Source organism: Drosophila melanogaster, chromosome 3R, assembly GCF_000001215.4.
Source record: "Drosophila melanogaster chromosome 3R".
Classification (NCBI taxonomy): Eukaryota; Metazoa; Arthropoda; class Insecta; order Diptera; family Drosophilidae; genus Drosophila; species Drosophila melanogaster.
In genome coordinates, this window is record NT_033777.3 from 1942201 (window position 1) to 1963296 (window position 21096).

Below are 21096 nucleotides of genomic sequence, written 5' to 3' on the forward strand. Positions count from 1 at the left end.
GGTCCACGACGTCATGACGCTGAGCGACCACGCCCTGATCTCCTTCAGTCTCTCCCCGGAGGGCATGCCCAGGAGACGGCAGAGTAGAGCAGTCGGGAAAGCACGGGACACCAGAAAGATCGATGAGGCCATGCTGGCCTATCAGATCAATTCCCTGGAAATCCCAAATGGGGACGCAGAGAGTATGGCGGCAGGCCTCATGAATATGCTGGGAAGAATCTGCGACGCAATCATGCCAAGGAAAAATAAGGCACAGCGCAAACCACCCGTTTACTGGTGGAGCGCCTCCCTAAGCCAACTACGGTCTGATTGCCTCAGGGCTAGGAGAATGGCGCAACGAGCCAGAGGCAGTGCCCACCACGCGGAACTCTTGGAGGCTTTCAGAAGGAAACGCCTAGAGTTCAAGCACGGCATCGCGGCTGCCAAAGCGCGGTCGTTTAAGGAGCTGCAGGATGGCGTAGACAGCGATACCTGGGGCCTCGCCTACAAGCTTGTTACCCAAAAGCTAAGGAGGAGAGCGGCAACCCCATCCGACCCGGGGGTCCTGGCTAACATAGTAGGGGAGCTATTTCCAAAGCAGACCACACTATGGAGGCCAACAGAGGCAGCCCCTGCCCCAGATTTCCCGTGCGTCACAGAACTTGAAGTCGCCGAGGCAGCCAAGCGCATCAAACCCAACAAAGCCCCTGGACTAGATGGTATTCCTGGAGCTGTTATAAAAGCAGTGGCGCTGGGTAGACCTGAAATCTTCAGGGCCACCTTCCAGCAATGCCTTCTGGACGGAATCTTCCCAACAAGGTGGAAAAGCCAGAAGCTAGTCCTGTTGCCGAAAGGCAAGGGACCAGCACATGCTGCAAACAGCTACCGCCCTCTATGCCTACTGGATATAGTAGGAAAACTGTTCGAACGTATCCTGTATACCAGAATAGAGGCAATCACCGAGAGCATCAACGGCCTGGGAAGCCATCAATATGGCTTCCGGAAAGGAAAGAGCACTCTGGACGCTCTTTCGGCCGTTTGTAACATCGCCAAGACCGCTATTTCTGGTGATAGATGGTTAGGGGGCAGGAAGGAATACTGCGCAATTGTGACTCTGGACGTAAGGAACGCTTTCAACACCGCCAGATGGCCCGTAATCCTCGCGGCCATGTACCGTATGGGGATCCCGGAGTACCTAAGGATAGTCGTTGGCAGCTACTTTAGGGACCGGGTCCTATGGTACGATACGGAAGATGGCCCAAAAAGATACCGAGTTTCGGCAGGTGTTCCCTAAGGATCGGTTCTTGGACCAATCCTATGGAACATTATGTACGATGGGATCTTGGGCATCAACAGGCCCGTAGGAGTAGAGCTGCATTGTTTTGCTGACGATGTGGCAATCACAGCTGTCTCGAAAACAATCGCAGGGTTGGAAGACAAATGCAACTCTACGATCGGTGCTGCCATCCGCTGGCTCGAGAAAGCCGGGCTAGCAATAGCGGCTCACAAGACCGAAGCAGTCCTACTAAGCAGCAGGAAAAAGGTGGAGAACATGCTGGTCTCCGTCAAGGGTACACAGGTGACCTCTCAAGAGTCCCTAAAGTACCTGGGGGTAATGATAGATCGCAGACTATCGTTCAAGGACCACGCGAGCCACGCCAGCAAGAAGGCAGCAGTCACAGCCTCTTCCAATGCTTGTTCTGCGTCGACGGTGAAGAAACAGCAGAACATGTGCTAATGCACTGCTCCAGGTTCACGGCGGAGAGAGAGCAGCTAAAGACGCTGTCAGGTTCCCCATTCAGCCCTAGTGGCTTGTTCGCGGCTATGCTGGCGAACAGGGGGGCTTGGGAGCGGGGACACAGCATTATCATTAATATGATGAAGCGTGTCCGATCAGACGAGATGGCCAACAGAGTGGATGTCTAAGCCCAAACTGGTGTCCTGGGTGACGGCGGGCGAAGAATTCATCCTCAGCGTCCCCGGCTCGTCGTAAAAGGCGACTAAAGGGTGGAAGGAGGAGCCCCCATGGACTACACTGAAGGAAGGGAGTGCGACCTGGCCTCACATCCTGCTCACCGAAGTCATACCTTGACTGGCAGTCCCGGTGAGCGAGCAAGGACTGTAGAGCACGCGGATGTTTTTGTTTTAGTACGTAGGCATAATCCCAATAGGGCTTATGAATCGTGCATGCCACCTACGGACGGTAGGTGGTATCTTTAGAAGATTTTAATTTTCCTACCGTAAGTCAAATAATAAAAAAAAAAAAAAAAAACATACCCACAAAGATACAAATAGAATGTAGCTTAGGTGCAAATGAGCGACTCATCCTCGCTCTACATATACTCTCTGCTATGCAGGAGTATATGCATGTACATACTTTCTAACACGCCACATCAAAAGTTACATTGCTGTACTTTTATTACATACGGGGCTGTGCATGTCCTTCTGGGGAATAATTTTGATCCAGCATTCTCTGCGAGGAGTTGGGGAAACCCAGTAAAACCCAACCAGATCAATTGAACATATTATTTACATAAATTCAGTTTTGCAGTTTTAACTAAAAATTAATATTATGCATCATTGTTAGAAACTCAAAATTATCAATAAACTTAATTAAATTTAATTAAATGATACTTTATATTACGAGCCCTAGTTCAGTCTGGGTCCTCTTCAGTTCAATCTCAGAATATAATGTTTTAATTCATTCTGAGAGTCCAAGTCCACTTCTCAATGTAATGAATCTTGGAGACGGTAACTGCTTAGTTGGTATATCAGTAAGGTGTACATCTGTAAAAATATACTTAATGCAAATAAGTTTATTTTTAACTTGTTCTCTTGTAAAATAATATTTAATGTGTATGTGCTTAGTTCTTTTGTGGCAAGTTGGGTTATTTGCAATACTAATGCAACCTTGATTATCTCAATAAAGACTTGAGCCATAAGGCCTATCTAACACCTTCATATAAGGCGGCCTTGTACTCTGCTTCGGTGGATGAAACTGAAACAGATTTTTGCTTAATTGTGCTCCATGAAATTTAACAACTTTTAAATAAATATCCAGTAGTACTTCGTCTGTCTGTCTCATTTCCTGCCCAATCAGAATCAGCATATCCAATAAGAGTATTACTAAACTGTACACTTTTCTCATATTTCAATCTCAAATCAACAGTTCCTTTTTAAATACCTTAAAACTCCTTTTTTATCGACTTAAAATACTTATTGATGTACTTAAGTCTGGGCTTGCTTGGCTTTGTGTCTTTTAAATTTCAACAGTTAATATATATTGTTCTTCATCTACTACACTCAATAAATCATTTTCTTCTAGAAGCACACACACTACTTCCAAATAGAATATTTTTCCCCATCAAATGGTTTAATATTTCTCTTTCCCTTATCCATTTTTCTTATTAATCAATACACACAACTTGTATTCCTTTTTTTTTGTTTGCTTTGGACTTGTCTTCTTAGAAATGCTAATAGTGACGCCAGAACAAGAAGAAAGAAAGAAAAAAAAAACGTTAGCGACGCCAGCTACGGGGCGCCGCGGCGTCAAGGTTTTCGCGGGGAAAAGAAACGATTCTGTGTATGCGACGAAATTTTGAAATTATGATAAACGTTTATAACGCGTACAAATTAAATTGCCATACAACTATATATAAATTGTTACTATTTAATTATTTAAAAAAATATTTTTTATTTTTTATTATTCAATATTTATTTGGTGATAGACTTTTTCACTAATACTTTTACAAGATACTTTATCACTAGCTTATCTTCTGTTTGAAGCTGTTTTCGATCTCGACCCGATTCTGACTCAATTCACCCTCATTTCAGACTGAGCTTCTAATTCTTAGCCTTGATCCAATCAACCTCGGCAAGAAGCTTGGTTTGAACTTTCAGTTATGTTTAGGATTAAAGCTTTATGCTGAAGTTATTTCCCAGCATTGTGACTGATGCAGTTTGATTGAAGCGCAATAAGGTGATCGTGGATTGGTCTCCAATTGTTTACTTTACGTGTTTACTGTGTTTACTTTATGAGGTGGCTAAGTGTTGCCGACAGAAACAAGGATAAGGGCAATGCGGTAAGGGCAATGCTGTTGAGATTGGAGTTTCAAATTTGTTTATCTACTGGTTATTATCTACAGATTGCTATATTTGTGGGTTGGATAACACTCCCCCTTCTAAAATGACGCGCCACGCTTCATTATGCATATCGCTTAAAAGTTCTCTTAATTCTGTTAAAAATTCTTTCTCAGTATTTGATTGTTCTAGTTCTGGCCGTATTTGTTTGCTTACAATTATAGTATTTCTGAATTTTATTATTAACGTAGTAATTAAATACAATGTGATTAAAATTAATAATATAAATGAAATTGATATTTTCCAATTGTAAATTTCAATAAATGGGTTTTATATCTTATATTGTTGTTAAGAGTATGTTCTGAGTTGTTGGATTTTATGTAATCTGATATATTCAGATTCTTAAAGTGCTTGGTGGTTATGTACTCAAGTATTTTCTTTTCTAAATTAGTGTATGAAATATTATTTATTGTGGTTGAGCTGTTGAATTTTATTAAATGTGACCCGTCTAAATAGGAATTGTTTACTTTATTATTTCTATTTATTAAAATGGCACCTTCTTGAATGATATCTATATTCTTATTTTTTTCTCTTATTTTTGCACAAATTGATTTCTCTCCATTTAGTAAGCGGGTAAAACAAGTTTTATCTTTACTTAAAATACCATAGTAATTAATAAGTTCGTCCTTTAAATTAGATATTTCATAAAAAGATTTTTCGCATTTTGCGACCTGGTTGCTTATTAGTAATTTTCCATCATTATGTGAATGTCTGTCTATGAATGTATGTCTTCATTATTTAACATTTTTGTGTTAAACACATCAATTTTTGCCAGTGTAACAGTATCAATAATGTTTTGCAGGTCGAATGTTAACAATCGCAAACGATGTTTTCTTAACGGCAATTCTTGAACATTAAAAATGTTTTTAAAGTGATCGAAAAGTGATTTTATCTCATTAAACAATTTGGAATTGATAATAAATTGTTGGTTATTGTTTTCAATTAAGTCGTTTATTTTGTTCCGTATTGTAATGATATCATCGGGACCTGGAGTTCCAGCTTACCATTTCCAAACAGTGCCTAACTCATTAATTCTTTTGCGGCTCTAATAATTATTTCTGAATAGTCAATGAGATCAAATTCTTCCTTTATGAAACGAGCTAATTCTGTTAATGTCGAATGTGCCTTTTCAACTTGTCCGTTCGAGGTACTCTGTCTGGGGTCGAAATGTAGAGTTAAACCACATCTTTGGTAAATTGTTGAAGTAATTCCATTATTTTATTCTCGATGTTTAGTTTATTTGGAATTTCTTTTACTACTAGAATTTTTGAAATTTGTCCTATAATGTAATCTATTGATTTGTTTGTAATTTTCGTCATATCCTCTGTGAGCCCGACTATTGTGTTTGTTCTATTAAATAGCCCTATTTTCATTATTCTCTACGTCTTGCAGAAATATTTTGGTAAAAAGAAGTTTGTTAGTAAAATTATTTGTTAAAGGTAATTGGATATGATAAAGATCTTCTAATGTTCAATGAATTCCTACCGTTCTGTTTGGTGGTAGATAATCTCTTTATATTCCTACTAAATTTTTTGGTGTGGTCATATTCGATTATATGTCGTGTTTTATCAAAAAATTGTATTACATTTTCAAAACAACCTTCAGCAGAATGCTGTGTATTTTTTTCTGAGCTTGATTGCTCTATATCGCTGTTTGCAATAATTTGTTGTTCCGGGTTTATATATTATTTTTGGGGTGAAAATTTCTATGAAAAAATACCATCATTTCATTTCTACGTTCCAGTTTTTATCGGAGATTGTAAAATATAAAGATTGATGGTCTGTTTGTATTTCTATACCGATTACTCCATATAAAAAATTTCTGAGATTTTTAAGAGCCCAAACTATGGCTCATAATTCTTTTTTATTTGTGGCGTAAAGTTTTTTGGTTTTATTTAATGTTTTGGATATGAAAGTAATTGGTTTATTAATCTGTGATAAAACCGCTCCGATGGCTACATCTGATGCGTCTGTTGTCAAAGTGAATTTTTTATTACAATCTGGTTCAACTAATTCAACTTGTGCTATTAAATTATCTTTGAGTTCGTTAAAGGCTTTTACTGCTGGGTCATCTAACTGTATTCTTATTTTTGTAGACATTCTTGTAGAAATTTTACCATTCTCTCCTCCTTAATATTTGGTTAAAGGTTTGGCAATTTTGCGTAATTTCGGACAAATTTTCGGTAATATCCAGTGAGGCCTAAAAAACTTCGTAGCTCTCTAATGTTTTGTGGAGCCGGATACTTCATAATTGTGGAAATTTTTTCTGGATCTGTTTTAATTACATTGTGAGAAACAATATAACCAAGAAATGCTGTTTCTAATTTAAAGAATTCATTTAGATTTTTCAGGAGAGATTTTCATATTGGGTTTTTTTTTTTTTTTAAACTTCTTGCGTTATTTATTGGATCTTCTCTTTTTGTGAGACTAACAATAATTATTCAAATCTTATTATATAACTTATATTAATTACAATATGAAGTAATTGTATTAGTTAGAGACGGCCCTAGGATTTCTTTGCTGGGCTGGAGAATCTTTGCGCTTCAGTCGGCTCTGACTGTAGACTCGCGTAAGCGACTTCGCGAGAGGATTTTCGCGTGCGGCGAGCTTTGCTTGATGTTTACTTTTTTTCTTCTGAATTTTCTCATTGACAAGATTTATGTGGAGGTCTCTATGGATGCTTTCGCTGCGTAGATACCATGGTGCCCCAGTGATAGTTCGCAGAATCGTGGACTGAGCTCGCTGTATGATTTCAATGTTGGTTTTTGAAGCGTTTCCCCATAGTTCACAGCCGTATGTCCAGATGGGTTTCAGCACGGTATTGTAGAGGAGTACTTTGTATTCCAGACTAAGGGGAGAGTTGTAATTAATAAGCCAGTGAAGATTGGCTGCTTTAAGCTTCATATGAGTCCTCTTAGATTCTATATGTCGCCGCCAGGTGAGGCGTCTATCTAGGTGAACGCCGAGATATGTTACTACGTCTGCTTGTGGGATAAATGTATTGTTCAGGGTACAGGTGGGCAGGTTTGTCTGTTCAGTGTGAAGGTTACATGCCTGCTTTTGGTCTCGTTTATCTTAATGCGCCATTCCGCAAACCATCTTTCCACTATTTTAAGATGGCAGGCAAGTTGCTCTGTTGCCTTTGCTGGGCATCTAGATCGGCTAAGTATTGCGGTATCGTCAGCAAACGTAGAGGTTGTGAGCTGATAGTTTGTAGGCATGTCTGCTGTGAATAGGGTGTAAAGAACGGGCCCAGTACACTACCTTGGGGGACTCCAGCACTGATAACGCGGTCGTGTGAAGTCGAACTGTTACACCTGGTTGAGAACACTCTTTTGAAGAGATAAGATTCGAACAATTTGTGCGTGTTCTGGGGAAGCAGTACATTAGTACAGTATTAGTCCTTCCAGCCAGACTCGGTCAAATGCTTGTGCAACATCTAAGAATATAGCTGAACAGTAGTCCCAGTGCTCAAAAGCGGTACGAATTTCGTTTGTGATGCGATTGACCTGTTCGATCGTTCCGTGATTTTTGCGAAAGCCAAACTGATGCGATGGTATTGTATTTCGCCTTTTTAAGTAGGGAGTTAGTTGTTTTAAAAATGCCTTTTCAAACAGTTTCGAGAGACACTTTAGGAGACTGATTGGTCTGTAGGATGAGGGTTGCGTTTTGTCTTTGCCTGGCTTGGGAATCATTACTATAACCGCCTTTTTCCACCTTTGGGGATAGTATCCAAGTTTCGTAATAGCGTTGAAGAGATGGCATAAGATCAGAACCGCGCACGGTTGGATGATCATTTTTGGTGTCACCAAGTCATGTCCAGGTGATTTTTTGGGCTTAAGATCTTTTATGATAGATGCTATCTCACTTTGGCTGAATGTTACTGGATTTATAGGGGGCAAGCTTTTAGTTACTACAGGGAGGACAAATGAGTTGCTGGTTTGGTTGGAATACTTTCTGAAGGTGATCGGCGAACGCATTAGCTCTATCTTCGTCGCTGCGTATCCAGCTTCCAGAGGGACCTCGCAGTGGAACGACTGTTTCTGCCGGTGGCTGTATGCTTTTGTGTGCTTTCCACAAAGGGTTTCTTTTGCTGGTGGGCAATAGTTGTTTGATATATAGAAGCTGGGCGTTGGCTTCCTCAAGCTTAAGTGCCCTGGTTAGTTTACGTGTTGCTATTTTTAGATGTTCTTTAGCCGTTGGGGATCTATGATTCTGCCATTCTCTTCTTAGTCTACGTTTTTCAAGTACTAGCTGTTCGATTTCACGATTTGTCTTGCTATGATTTGTCATTTTGTATGTTTTTGGAGGTGTAGAGGCCTTGGCTGCAGCAACAAGTGTTTCCTCTATCGATTTGACCAGGCGATCAACATCCTCGTCGGTGAGTACTGTTTGGGTTGGTTCCATGTGAGTAAAAACATATTTCGCGTACCTTGTCCAGTTGGTCCTGTTGCCTGTCAGCCTGCAGGGTCGCTCAGTTGTATGTGGTCGGTGCCAGAGAGTAAGTAGAACTGGAGAGTGATCAGATGATAGTTCTGCAAGTGACTCGGCCGTAATATTATTTCTTGGAATCTTTCTTGTTATTGCGAAGTCAATGAGATCCGGTAGCTTATTTGGATATTGGCTTGTTGTAAAATATTAATTATTTGAAGTTAAGTAAGTAAGTAAGTTTTTCCGATTCTCTTAATATATCGTCCAATGCTCTTTGAAATATTATAGGTGCGTTCGTTAACCCAAATGGCATACGTAATAACTCAAATTTCACGTTGTTAACAGAAAAGTCTGTTTTTTCAATACTTTAATTAAGATTTGGTGAAATTGTTGAGAAATATTTTTTGAATACCGGTCTTGCATCGGGTATGTGTTCGGTATTGTGCTTTAGTTTAGTTTTTTATAATCAATTACTAGTCGATGTTTTAGAGTTCCATCTTCGTTTTGACCTTTTTTGGACACTACTAAGACTGGTGAATTGTAAGGGATTCTACTTGGTCTTATAATTTGTTCTTTTAGCATTCTGTCGATTTCATTATTAACGAAATCTGAGACTTACATAGCATAAGGATATTGTTTGCTATAAATAGCCCTATCATTGTCAGAATTTATTTTTCCTCGAATATCTGTTCGAAAAGGGAGTTCCATATTTATTTCAGAATGCTCCTTTTCAATTTTGTTCATAATCTTGTTTTCGAAATTTTTTATTTGATTTAAAATTGATTTTAGATTATGCATTGTGTCTTTGTCGGAAAATTCATCGATGGCGTGTTCATGATTTGTGGATCCCAAACTATTAGTTTGTTTGTTGACGGAAATTCAACGTCGGCATGCTCATGATCCCAAGCTATACAAACTTCCTTTGCTCATTACCGTTTCGGTTTAAAATACTTTTTGTTCACCGAAGTATTTTTTTATAATATATTGAACCGTTCAATCCAGAATTAAAAATTCTAAGAGCGTTGCTCCTTATTGTTTTATTAGTTTCCTTTGTTATTTCACAGTCTTTTCCGTATGTCATTATAATTTTATTTATGAGTAATGTCATTTTCTTATTTACTTCATTGTAGAATTCTGTAATGCTTAAGCGTCCCTGTCTAATGATGCTTAATTCTGATTCAAAAATACGGATTGGTCTATGGGGACTTAGTAATAAAACATTCGCGTGTACTTATGTACGCAGACGATGTTAAATTATGCCTCCAACACAAGGGCATTTCGCGCCATTTGGACTTACAATCCGATCTACACAGCTTTCAAATATGGTGCCATGATAACGTATTAAACATAAATGGCTCCAAGTGTAAAGTTATGAACTTATGTCGTGTCAACCCAATACGCATGACTTACACTCTAAGTGGGTGCCCTTTGGACAGAATAACACGGGTTGATAATCTTGGTGTTCTTCTGACCATATTTCGACAATTGTCAAAAAGGCCAGGGCTGTGCTTGGTTTTATAAAAAGGTGGTCCAAGGAATTATTTGAGCCTTCCATGAGTCAAGCCATATTTATTTCGCTAGTGCGTCCGATACTTAAGTATGGATCACCTGTTTGGAGTTCGCAATACGTAGTCCACTCGGACCGCATTGAATCGGTCCAACAAACTTCTTACTTTTTGCCTTATTCCAGTAGACTACTTTTAATTAATTTACCTTCCCTACCTTACAGTAAAACGATGCTTGGAACAGTCTTTATTTGTAAGCTTATTCGTGGTGAAGTTGAGACTTGGTTAGTCGGCTTAACTTCTCTATTCCAAGTAGATTCACTAGAAACTATATACCCTTATCTTAAATCATTGTAGATCTAACTATGAGTTGCATGACCCTTACCGAAAATTATGTTCTGTCTATAATAGACATTATCCTATTATCTGTAATCTTGACTCTCTCTCTGCCGCTCTTAAAAAAATCAATTTTAACGTTTTTAATACATAATTAGATTCCACTAACACTAATATTTATTTGTGTTATTTTACATTATATTAATTTCCTCGTTTCTGTTCTCTTTTCTATATCGCGTCTATTTAAAAAAAATGAAACTCATTCAATTTGTACTGACCTACATCCGGCATATGCACCATTCGGCCCACGAGCACGTGTGAGCACCGTATTTGGTTCGCTCAGGAACTTTGAAGTCAGACAGTTCGATTACGTGTGCGCTGTTCTAAATGCAAGCCTCGACTGATGGGAAATCTATGGGAAATCTACCCGCAGATAGACTCCTTCCTTACCTTCATATGAAATATTTGGCGGTAATTTTTGTGGACGACATTGAAAATTGGAGGAAGGTCTCCGTACAAGTCCTACGTTTGTTTTGCGCCCAATGCAAATTACTTAGAGATTGTGTCAGATCTAGGTACTCGTTCCTTCTTATTGGCGTTCCAAAGTTTCATTGGTCGACGAGGATGTCCGCAGACAGGTAATTGCAACAACGCGATGAAATCCGTCGATGGGCAGCGCGTTCTTAAGCGCGGAAGAGCTGGGGACTGTTATCGTTGGAATCGAGACCGAGCTGAACTCACGGCCTCTCGGAGCTCTCAGCCAGCACCCAAGCAACGAGAGGCGCTCACTCCCGAACACCTGCTGACAGACGGGTCTCTCATCGTCCCTGATCTCTTCACAGAAAAATTTATAAAGATATGGAAGAAGAGTCGTGGGTTACCACGGGGTTACTACCGGGTTATTACAAAAAGAGGTTTTTTGTTTTATTTTTTTATTCTGTTTGTTTTTTTTTTGGAATTTTTCACATATTTAATTTAAAAATATATTATTTCCTAAGATTATTCTCGCAATTTATTTTAAAAAATTTAATTTCACACTTATAATTGTTTTATTTAACTCTTTTTTGTGCTCATGATTTCTAAAAATATATCATAACCCTTTGCAGACGTTCATAATTTTCCTGGCACCGTTACATTTTTTGGTTAGCAGAATATTCGGCCCGGTTCGCGATGTAATGTTATCGCATGCAGCGCTAGACGCTCGTGGTGAAAACGATAACATCCAAAGCGCCAGTAGTCAGTAGATCGCTTCGACGCCGCGCATGTCGCAGCAGCTTCGATTGCTTTAGTGTCGGCCAAATCCTTAGCGACTCCTTCAATCTGGAATGACTCTGGCAGCCATGTTGGTGTCCGTGGAAATCGCGTCCAGCGTCGACAATTCTTTCCGGAATCCGTACTGGTTCGAAGAAAGTCCCCCAGCTGCCGCTATTGCTTCGTCGAGCCTCGTCGCAATCACCTTCTCGCAGACCTTTCCAATCGTGTCCAGCAGGCAGATGGGTCTATACGAAGTTTTTTGGTTCATTTGTCCATTCCATGGAATGGAAAACGTTCCCTCGCTTAGACATTTATTCAAAAAATCGGCGGATTCCTTCTGATGTATTGAAAACACCAGCTTGGTTTCCTTGTTTGGACTCCGATCAGGTCCTGGTGCCTTTTTGGCTCTAAGGCTCCTCGCATCCGCTGGATCTCGGGTTCCGTGACCGGCCGCACTCCGTCTCAGCTTCACAAAATCTGCTTGGATGCCGGCATGAATGCGCTTCACAACCAACCCTAAGGCGCCGCCTGCGTCGCAGAGTTTTAGAAAGCATTCGCGCTTGCTGCCTCTAATCGCCTTCTTGAGTACCCTTTTTGCGTCCTTATACTCCTCATTGCAAGCTTCCAAGCGAGAGGTGCAAATCTCGTCGCTACATCAGAAAACGGGGGTGTGGTGCCTTCCACCCTCGCTGCCATTTTTTCCACTCCTGCGATCGCGCGGTCCGCTATGTCGACCTTCAGGTCGTGGAGAGCGCCGGCGAACTCCTCTAGACATGGTGTCCTGGCGGTAGGCCTTAGGTCGACCTGGATCGCTTCGTGGTCGAAAGCCACCACAAGGGCAAACCTTGTACGGCACGCAGAAGGCTCGTGCGTCTTCACCAGCGCGTCGAGACCTCGACCGAAACTTTGAGACCTCGACCGAAAACATTGAGTCCTCTGTCATGGCGCGGACCCTGTCATGGCGCGGACCTCGGCACAGCTGCCGAGCGCCTGACGCAGCTCCCCAGATCTGAAAGCTGGCTTGCAGCTTCATACAAGACAGCTCTGCGCAGCTTCAGCTGATAAGGCCAGCTGGTGGGGCAGAGGGGGCCGCCAGACATTACAGATAGGTGGGTGTTTAACAACACTGGATACCAGCTGATCTTGATGTTGGTATTGCCGGAGTGACTGGCATCTTCAGCGGAGGTCGCCACATTTGTCAGCAAAGATATAAATTCGGACAAAGGGACAACAACACACAGGAAAATTATGTTATGAGTGGTGAGACACTCTCTTTGCCAGCACTGACCGCCGTTCGGAGGGTTTCGAGGAAAGCGGGTTCCCAGAGTTCCGTAGGTGAGTTCTTGCGACTGCTTGACCGCCCCGCTTAAACTCCCGGAGAACGGACGGTGAAAATTATGGTTGTTGCTAATAGCTGCGCTTGGTTAACAATTATTTCGCCACAGACATAAGAAGGTTTTCCTGTTTTTTTTTTGTTTTTTTTCGCACGGGTCCCACGGCCACACCTCCCGCCCAACCGACGGAGGAGCGCTACCGTTATCGTACGGCTCGATTCGCGAGTAGATAGACGTGATGTATAAAAGAGAACAGAAACGAGGAAATATATATAACGAAAATAACTATATTAAATATTAGTGTTACTAACATCTAATTATGTAATAAAAAAGTTAAAATCGATTGCTTTAAGAGCGGCAGAGAGTCAAGATTACAGATAATAGAATAGGTCTATAGGTCTATTATAGACAGAACATAATTTTCTGTAAGGGTCATGCAACTCATAGTTAGAGCTACAATGATTTAAGATAAGGGGTATATAGTTTCTAGTGAATCTACTTGGAACCGAGAAGTTAAGCCGACTAATCAAATCGGGACTCTCAACATCCCCACGAATAAGCTTACAAATAAAGACTGTTCCAAGCATAGTTCTATAGTTAGCTAGGGAAGGTAAATTAATTAAAAGTAGTCTACTGGAATAAGGAGGTAATATACGGTTTGCATCCCAATTTATGCGCCGCAAGGCAAAAAGTAAGACGTCCTTTTGGACCGATTCAATGCGGTCTGAATGGACTACGTATTGTGAAAAGGTGATCTGTACTCAAGAATCGGACGGACTAGCGAAATTAATAAGGTTTTAGTCAAGCAAGGATCATCAAATTCATTAGACCACCTTTTTATAAAACCAAGCACACCACTGGCCTTATTGACAATAGTCGAAATATGGTCAGAAAATTTTAGTTTAGGGTCCAGAAGAACACCAAGATCATCAACCCGTGTTATTCTGTCCACAGGTCACCCACTTATAGTGTAAGTCGTGCGTATTGGGTTGACACGACAAAAGGTCATAACCTTACACTTGGAGCCATTTAAGTCTACGGCGCCATATTTGAAATCTGTCTAGATCGGATTGTAAGTGCAAATGACACGAAATGTCCTTGTGATGGAGGCGTAATTTAACATCGTCTGCGTACATAAGTATACGCGAATGTTTTATTATTAATAAGACTATGTAACTGTAAGAGGACTTGTACGCAACATTCAGATAGCTTGAAAGCCAATTTAGAAGATCAAAAGGGAAACCCAAAAGATCAAGTTTTCTTATTAGAAGGTAATGATTAACAGAGTCAAATGCTTTACTAAAGTCAGTGTAGATGACATCTGTTTGAAGATTATTTTTGAAACCCTGTATTACGAAAGAAGTTAGCTCCAAGAGGTAAGTGGAAGTTGATTTGCGTTTCATAAAACCGTGCTGACACGGTGATATGATTGATCTTCAGAGGTGCTGCAAATGAGGAGTGATAACATTTTCAAAAAGTTTTGGGATAGCCGACAATTTAGAGATTCCTCTGTAATTGCTTGCATCCAGTTTGCTACATTTGCTACATTTTGCTACAATCAGCTCTTTGGATACGCTCTTATTCAACGCATCAGAGGTGATTTTTGAAAGAAATGGAAAGAGGGAGTATCTGGTGTCATTGCAACAGCGATAAATTTTTTATACTTTATAAGTTAACTGAAAATGTATTACTTCATAGCAACTAAGTAGCTTCGTATAAGCAATGCTGACGCGAAAGAATTGGGTTCAGCGCTCCGCGCAAATAACGTCTGGCAGCGGAAAGCTGACAGTTCTTATTCAAAGTGTTGCTTCACGCTGCAAGGAATGCTTTGTCGGCTTACCAACTTGTCTTGGTGGTGCGATGCATTGCTTTGAGGGTAAACATATACTCGATGATTACCAACTCCTCAGTCTTAGTTTTGAAGAGTCATAAACCACTGCTTTGCTTCGGCGTACAGCCGTAAACACAATTGACATTATTATTTATTACATTGCTACGCCACAAGGCTAGTCAATCTCACTACGGGGCGAAGCAAGCCCTTCGTCATAATCTTCATACAAAGACGCAAACAAGACGCAATCGATAGAAATTTACGAGACTAATGAAAACATGAAAAAATATGAAATACGTTCTTATCCTAAAGTGGATAAAGTGAAATTAGTTGTCAGGGTAATAAACTTATGGACAAGTCCAGAATACTGGCACATATCGCAAATAGTGACCCCCCAAGTCACTAACAGTGAAATAATAGTGAAACTAAAAGATTTTCCTTAAAAAAAACAAAGTTAATTAACTCGAATTGGGGCTCCGCTGCCCAGCTGCCACGCGATCGCACAAACAGCTTTGCGAGCTTAAAGCTTTCCTATCCCAGGTTAAAGTCTTGGCTAGAACCCTGGTGATTTGCTGCACACTTACAGTATGAACTACTTAAATGAAATCATTGGCTACTGCGGTTCTCTCGAGACCCCAATGTGCTGAACCGCAGCGCTTTCCAAAAATAAAGCGAAAGTCTCGTGTTTCTCCGGAGACTGAAAGGAAAAAGCGAGCGACCAACTTCACGTGGCTTAGCTGGAGATAATGAGATCCCTTCTTCTCGAGGTGGCATATCTTATGCAGATGTGGCTAGAGGGTCCGTTCACCACAAGCAACCACTGAGCCTGACGCACCAACAACAGAAGCAACTGCAACAGCCCAATAATGGAAGTCTCAGTCGTCAAAGGAGCCGCAGCGGGATAAGGGCGTCTAGAGGTGAACTTCAGCGCTCCACGGATGCTAACAGCAGCATTGAAGCCATCCTGCAGACGCTAAATGAAAACATGAATCATTTGCGCTCGATTTAAGAGAAGCAGATGGAATTAATGATGATGATGATGAAGCAACAGTCACAGCAGCAGGCGCAGGTTATCAATCTGCTCACTGCTCTCCAAGCCGGTCAAGCGCCATAATGATGCCGCTGCGCATCCTAGTGCGGAACGCCGACGGCGTATCCACGAAGTTGCCTGAAGTGGAGTGCTTCGTGCGACGTCACGAAATCCATGTGTTACTGCTCAGCGAAACACACTGCAAGCGGACAGAGACGCCTAAGCTATTCGGCTTTGTAGCTTACACTGCCAATGATCCGAGTGCTGGCAACGCCAAAGGCGGGGCAGCTATCTTGATCAAATCTAGCCTTGCAAAACACGTGGACAAGCCAACAAGACAAAAGCTCACCGAGAGTATCAAGTAGGCGACAAAGTTTGGCTAAAATCAAACAAACGGTTAGGTACCAAGCTAACACCATTATGCTCGGATCAAAGCCGATTTAGGTACAACGGTTCTTATTAAGGGAAGGGTGGTCCACAAGGACACTCTCAAATAAAAAATACGAGAATTTCTTAATTACATTTTGCTGTTTACTAGGTTAAGACATTCTGTCATAGAAATAAACGTAGTCTTAACTTGTTAGGGAACAGATTTGGTTCCGGCAAGAACAATTGTTAGAGGCAGAAAATAGACAGGTAGAAATAAGCACCAAATTACAAAACCAATTGACATAAACCTTAAATGATATCAAGAAAGCCGACGAAATAGACACTGAACATTTGTTTGAAACAATGCTAGCAAAAAATATAATACTCATTACTAGTTTAAAAAATATAGTAACTTCACTCACCTTGGCAAAAATCAATTTGATCAACCCCGTCATTTTGGACGATATTGATATAAAAGAAATTAACAATGAACAACTCACGAATGCCAGCGTAGCTGACATTCCAGAAGTAGCCAATGTTAAAGTTTTCCAAAACAATAATATGATATATTTTTTAATACAATTTCCAAACCCTAAGTTAGTCTGTAAAAAGATCAAAATTTATCCTGTTCAACATAAAAATACAATAGTAAACTTAGAACACAGCAACATAGTCGCAGATTGCGGCTCAAAAACCATTGCAATAAACCAATGCGAAGCCACGATCCAGCCACCTAGATCCAATAACTCAGGTCGACGAAGGTATCATCATCATTAATGACGCTGCGAACAACCACGAGGTCTTACCAATGTCCCTAAAACAGAAACCAGCACCATCCGTCGTGAATCAAGTCAACGTCACGAGCTACAAAAATTACCTCAGCCTGCTCTACCTCCATGAGCTGAGCTTGAAGGTAGCTTAAAAGCCAAGTCAGTATTGTCGAGACCGATCGCAAGCAGTGTCCATCACTTTTACCATCTCACTCGCCTGTTTCGGCATTGTTTAAATCGCCTGTCGCTGGCTCTAACGACAACGCCTAATCGAACCAGAGACAGCTCTGCATAGACCCGAGGACGGCCCTCACTTAACTAAGGGAGGAGTTATCATAAGCAAGGTCAATGATACTGAACTGAATGCTAAGTCAGTACCTATTAGTAGGTAGTATCTATTGCGATAAATTAACGGAATTTGCGGTTACTGTAAACGGACACCACAGATCCCCACAGGCACAGCGTTATCATTCTGGACGTGGTGGAGTGAGAATTCACGAAGCGCAACGTTGACAGAGGCAGAAGTGCCGCTATAAATATTTGAATATGAAATTGTACTTTAGTTTTAGACAGAGCTTAAAAGGGATCAGTCGTATTCTGATGCAGCTAATAAAGAAGAATAATTTTTATTTGAAATAACTTAATAATTGTTTAATTTATACATAGTTTTTATTGTAAACATAATTTCCATGCCACTTCAGCATTTGGTTAGCCGGGTCCCTTGCCCGACAATGTTGCTGTGCAACATTGAATGCTAAGTCAGCATTCGTCCCGATGCGGTGCTCCAGTTGTCGTCATCCCGGTTCGGTGTCCGATTTGTTAGTGGCTCGATTTAAGAGAAGCAGATGGAATTAATGATGATGATGATGAAGCAACAGTCACAGCAGCAGGCGCAGGTTATCAATCTGCTCACTGCTCTCCAAGCCGGTCAAGCGCCATAATGATGCCGCTGCGCATCCTAGTGCGGAACGCCGACGGCGTATCCACGAAGTTGCCTGAAGTGGAGTGCTTCGTGCGACGTCACGAAATCCATGTGTTACTGCTCAGCGAAACACACTGCAAGCGGACAGAGACGCCTAAGCTATTCGGCTTTGTAGCTTACACTGCCAATGATCCGAGTGCTGGCAACGCCAAAGGCGTTTTTATTTGAAATAACTTAATAATTGTTTAATTTATACATAGTTTTTATTGTAAACATAATTTCCATGCCACTTCAGCATTTGGTTAGCCGGGTCCCTTGCCCGACAATGTTGCTGTGCAACATTGAATGCTAAGTCAGCATTCGTCCCGATGCGGTGCTCCAGTTGTCGTCATCCCGGTTCGGTGTCCGATTTGTTAGTGGCTTGGGGGTTTAAGGGGTGGGGTGGTAACTCGCTCTCGTCGTACGTGTGTCGTGTGTGTCGCCACTTCGTCGTTTCACCGTTTTTGGATTGCACTGCTACTTCTACTCTTTTTTACTGAGTCATCAATCCGTGATGGCGATGCTGATAGTTAACATAAAATGGTTGCGGTCACTCCTCCTGGCTGGGTTAATGTTATCCCTTTCGCATGGGCTACTGGGGAATCCACGTCAGCACTCCGTTTATTCGCTAGTCCCTGTTCAGGCGCCAGTTAATAATTACAGTTAATACAAAACATACAAAATATTCCCTATAAGTCCCTAGCAATCAAGTGAAGTCGTCGGCATCGTTGCAGCAGGCGTCGGCAGCGGAGAAGTGTTGATGTCGCATTTTAACCGTTCGTTGACGTTGATGGCAGCGGAGACTATGCAGGCCTCTGGTCAGCATTTTGGGCACTTGTATTTACCCAGAGACCATGTAGAAACACAATATGTGAGAGAATCGATTGTAGGACAATAACTTGTATATATATGCTTGTTTGTTAAGCATGAGAAAGATTATGCATGAATTATAATAAATTATTTTTTTTTTTATTTTTTAGGCTATGCGCCGCCTTGGAACAATAGTGTGCAGATTTTTTTTCTTAGACGCACGCACCAAAGCAATTGATGTACACCCGACGGATACGGCTGGTGACGCTGTGCAGAAACTGGCTGAAAAACTCAACTTAACTACTACTGATGGGTGGGCAATCTATCAGAATCGCCCAGACGGTGAAGAACACATAAAAAGTTATGATTATTTGTATGATGTAATATCATCATGGGAAATGAAACAAGCTACATATGCAGGCACAAAAAAAACAACAAATGGATCTTCGTCAGGTGAAAATCAATTTGTTTTTAAGAAAAGGCTTTTTAAATCAACTCATGAACTATCACAAGATCCTGTCGAAGTCAGCATGTTATATTCACAAGCAGTTCACAGCGTTGTGAAGGTAAGTAATATATGTGCGTAACATAGTTTAATAATAGTTGTTATAGTTGATTTCTTCAATAGCGTGTCATCGAAAATCATGAACACTTTTATTTATTAGCAGCTCGTTTTTTTTGTTTAAAGGTGCAGTTAATACCCAAATATTATTGTATATATAATATAAGTTAACTTAAGTTACCGCCGCTACGGCGAGTATGTGAAAAAGAATTCTTTTTTTGGCATAAAGTCGAAATTTTTTGTCAATATATGGTCCTTTGCAATTATTTTCTAAAAGAAAATTGATCATATAAATAAGTAAAAAAAAGGATATTGATCAAAAGCTTCACTAAAGCTTTTTATGAACTTTTAGGGGTGCAGTGTTAAACAGCTGATTGAGAGAATGCAATTCCCGCCACATTATTTGCTTACTTTTGCACGTGGTACGGTTGTTAATACGCATCCATAAATTATAGTAAAATAAGGAAAATAAACCCCAAGGTATGTTGTTTGTTTAGTTAATGGATGTGTAGTTGTGCTGTTTTTGTTTTCTAACGTGTCCCCTGTGTTTTGTCGAGTATAACTCATTTTCTTACAAATGTTAAAAACGCCAGTTTGTACCTTTAACTATTGTCTTTCACCGTAAAGTAATATCTTTCGCCCATTTTTGCTCGTTTTCTTACAATTTCATTGTATAAGTTAAGTTCGAGTTCAGACAATCGGCAAATAAGTTGTTTCAGATTTCGTTTATTCTGCAATCAACAACAATAATCTGGAATCGAAAAAGCAAATGGGACGCCGAAACTTATCTTACCAAAATGCAGAAGAAAGATTAAAAAGGAAACTGGAAACTTGATTCAAATTCAATGGCAGAAACCAATTCCTCTTTTAGAGGAAACACACTGACAAAACAGCAATTTATAAGCACCAGGCTTTTAAATAAAAGCCATAACAGCGACATACATATATCCGCCCTATGATGAAGTGAATGAAGCAAAATTACAGTGCCGACCAGAGGGTATATATGTAAGTAATGGAAAATACTGCACAAGAGCTATTAGAAAATCCCTTGCATCATACAGCGCAAAGATTAATTAAGTTGAAATTTCCAAATATCTTTAAATCAAATTAATTTTCAGCTAAGGATTTGATGGGACAACTTGGTCATAATGCTAACAAGCAGAAAATTTGAAACTGAAACACTGGGCACACCAATTTCTGATCCATCTTTATTTGTAACTTCTGTCATACCCATACAAATTATAGATTCGTTTAATCGGCATATCTGGATTAACAGAGCATCGCATTCCATTCGATTTTGCAGGCCTATAAATATTGAGTTTATAAAGGTCTTGTCCACATAATTATGGAAAAAAATCAGTAAGACTATCAAATTAATAATCTTATGCCATTCACTTATAAATGCGTTGAAACTCGTGACATAGAAGTTACCTATTAAATGCAAATGACAATTAAAGATGGAAAAGTCCTAAACGTATTAACAGACACTAAATCTACTCAATGTTGTCCGATGATCTGTGGAGTCAGCCCAACACAAATATTGAAAATTACAAATTTTAGTTAAGAGAGCTTTAAGCTTTACAATTTGGGGTAAGTCCACTACATGCTAGGATCCGGTTTTTTTAATTTGTTTTAATCGTATCATATAGAGCTGAGATAAAAAAGTGGCGTGTAAAAGGAGAGGACAAGGTTAAAATAAGTATTCGAAAAAAATATATCCAGGAGGAAATGTGGAGAGAAATGGGCCTTTGAGTAAGCATGCCGAAGCAGAATGGCAGCGCCAAT

General features: G+C 40.4%; 1 protein-coding gene across 1 annotated transcript in view; it reads left to right on the forward strand.

Annotated features, from left to right (window-relative positions):
- Myo81F (Myosin 81F) overlaps nucleotides 1-21096 on the forward strand; it is a 1965857-nt gene that overhangs the window by 1375125 nt on the left and 569636 nt on the right. The window contains exon 16 of the mRNA NM_001316563.1: nucleotides 18920-19315. Coding sequence (NP_001303492.1) covers nucleotides 18920-19315 — 396 coding nt within the window. The remainder of the gene's footprint in view (nucleotides 1-18919; nucleotides 19316-21096) is intronic.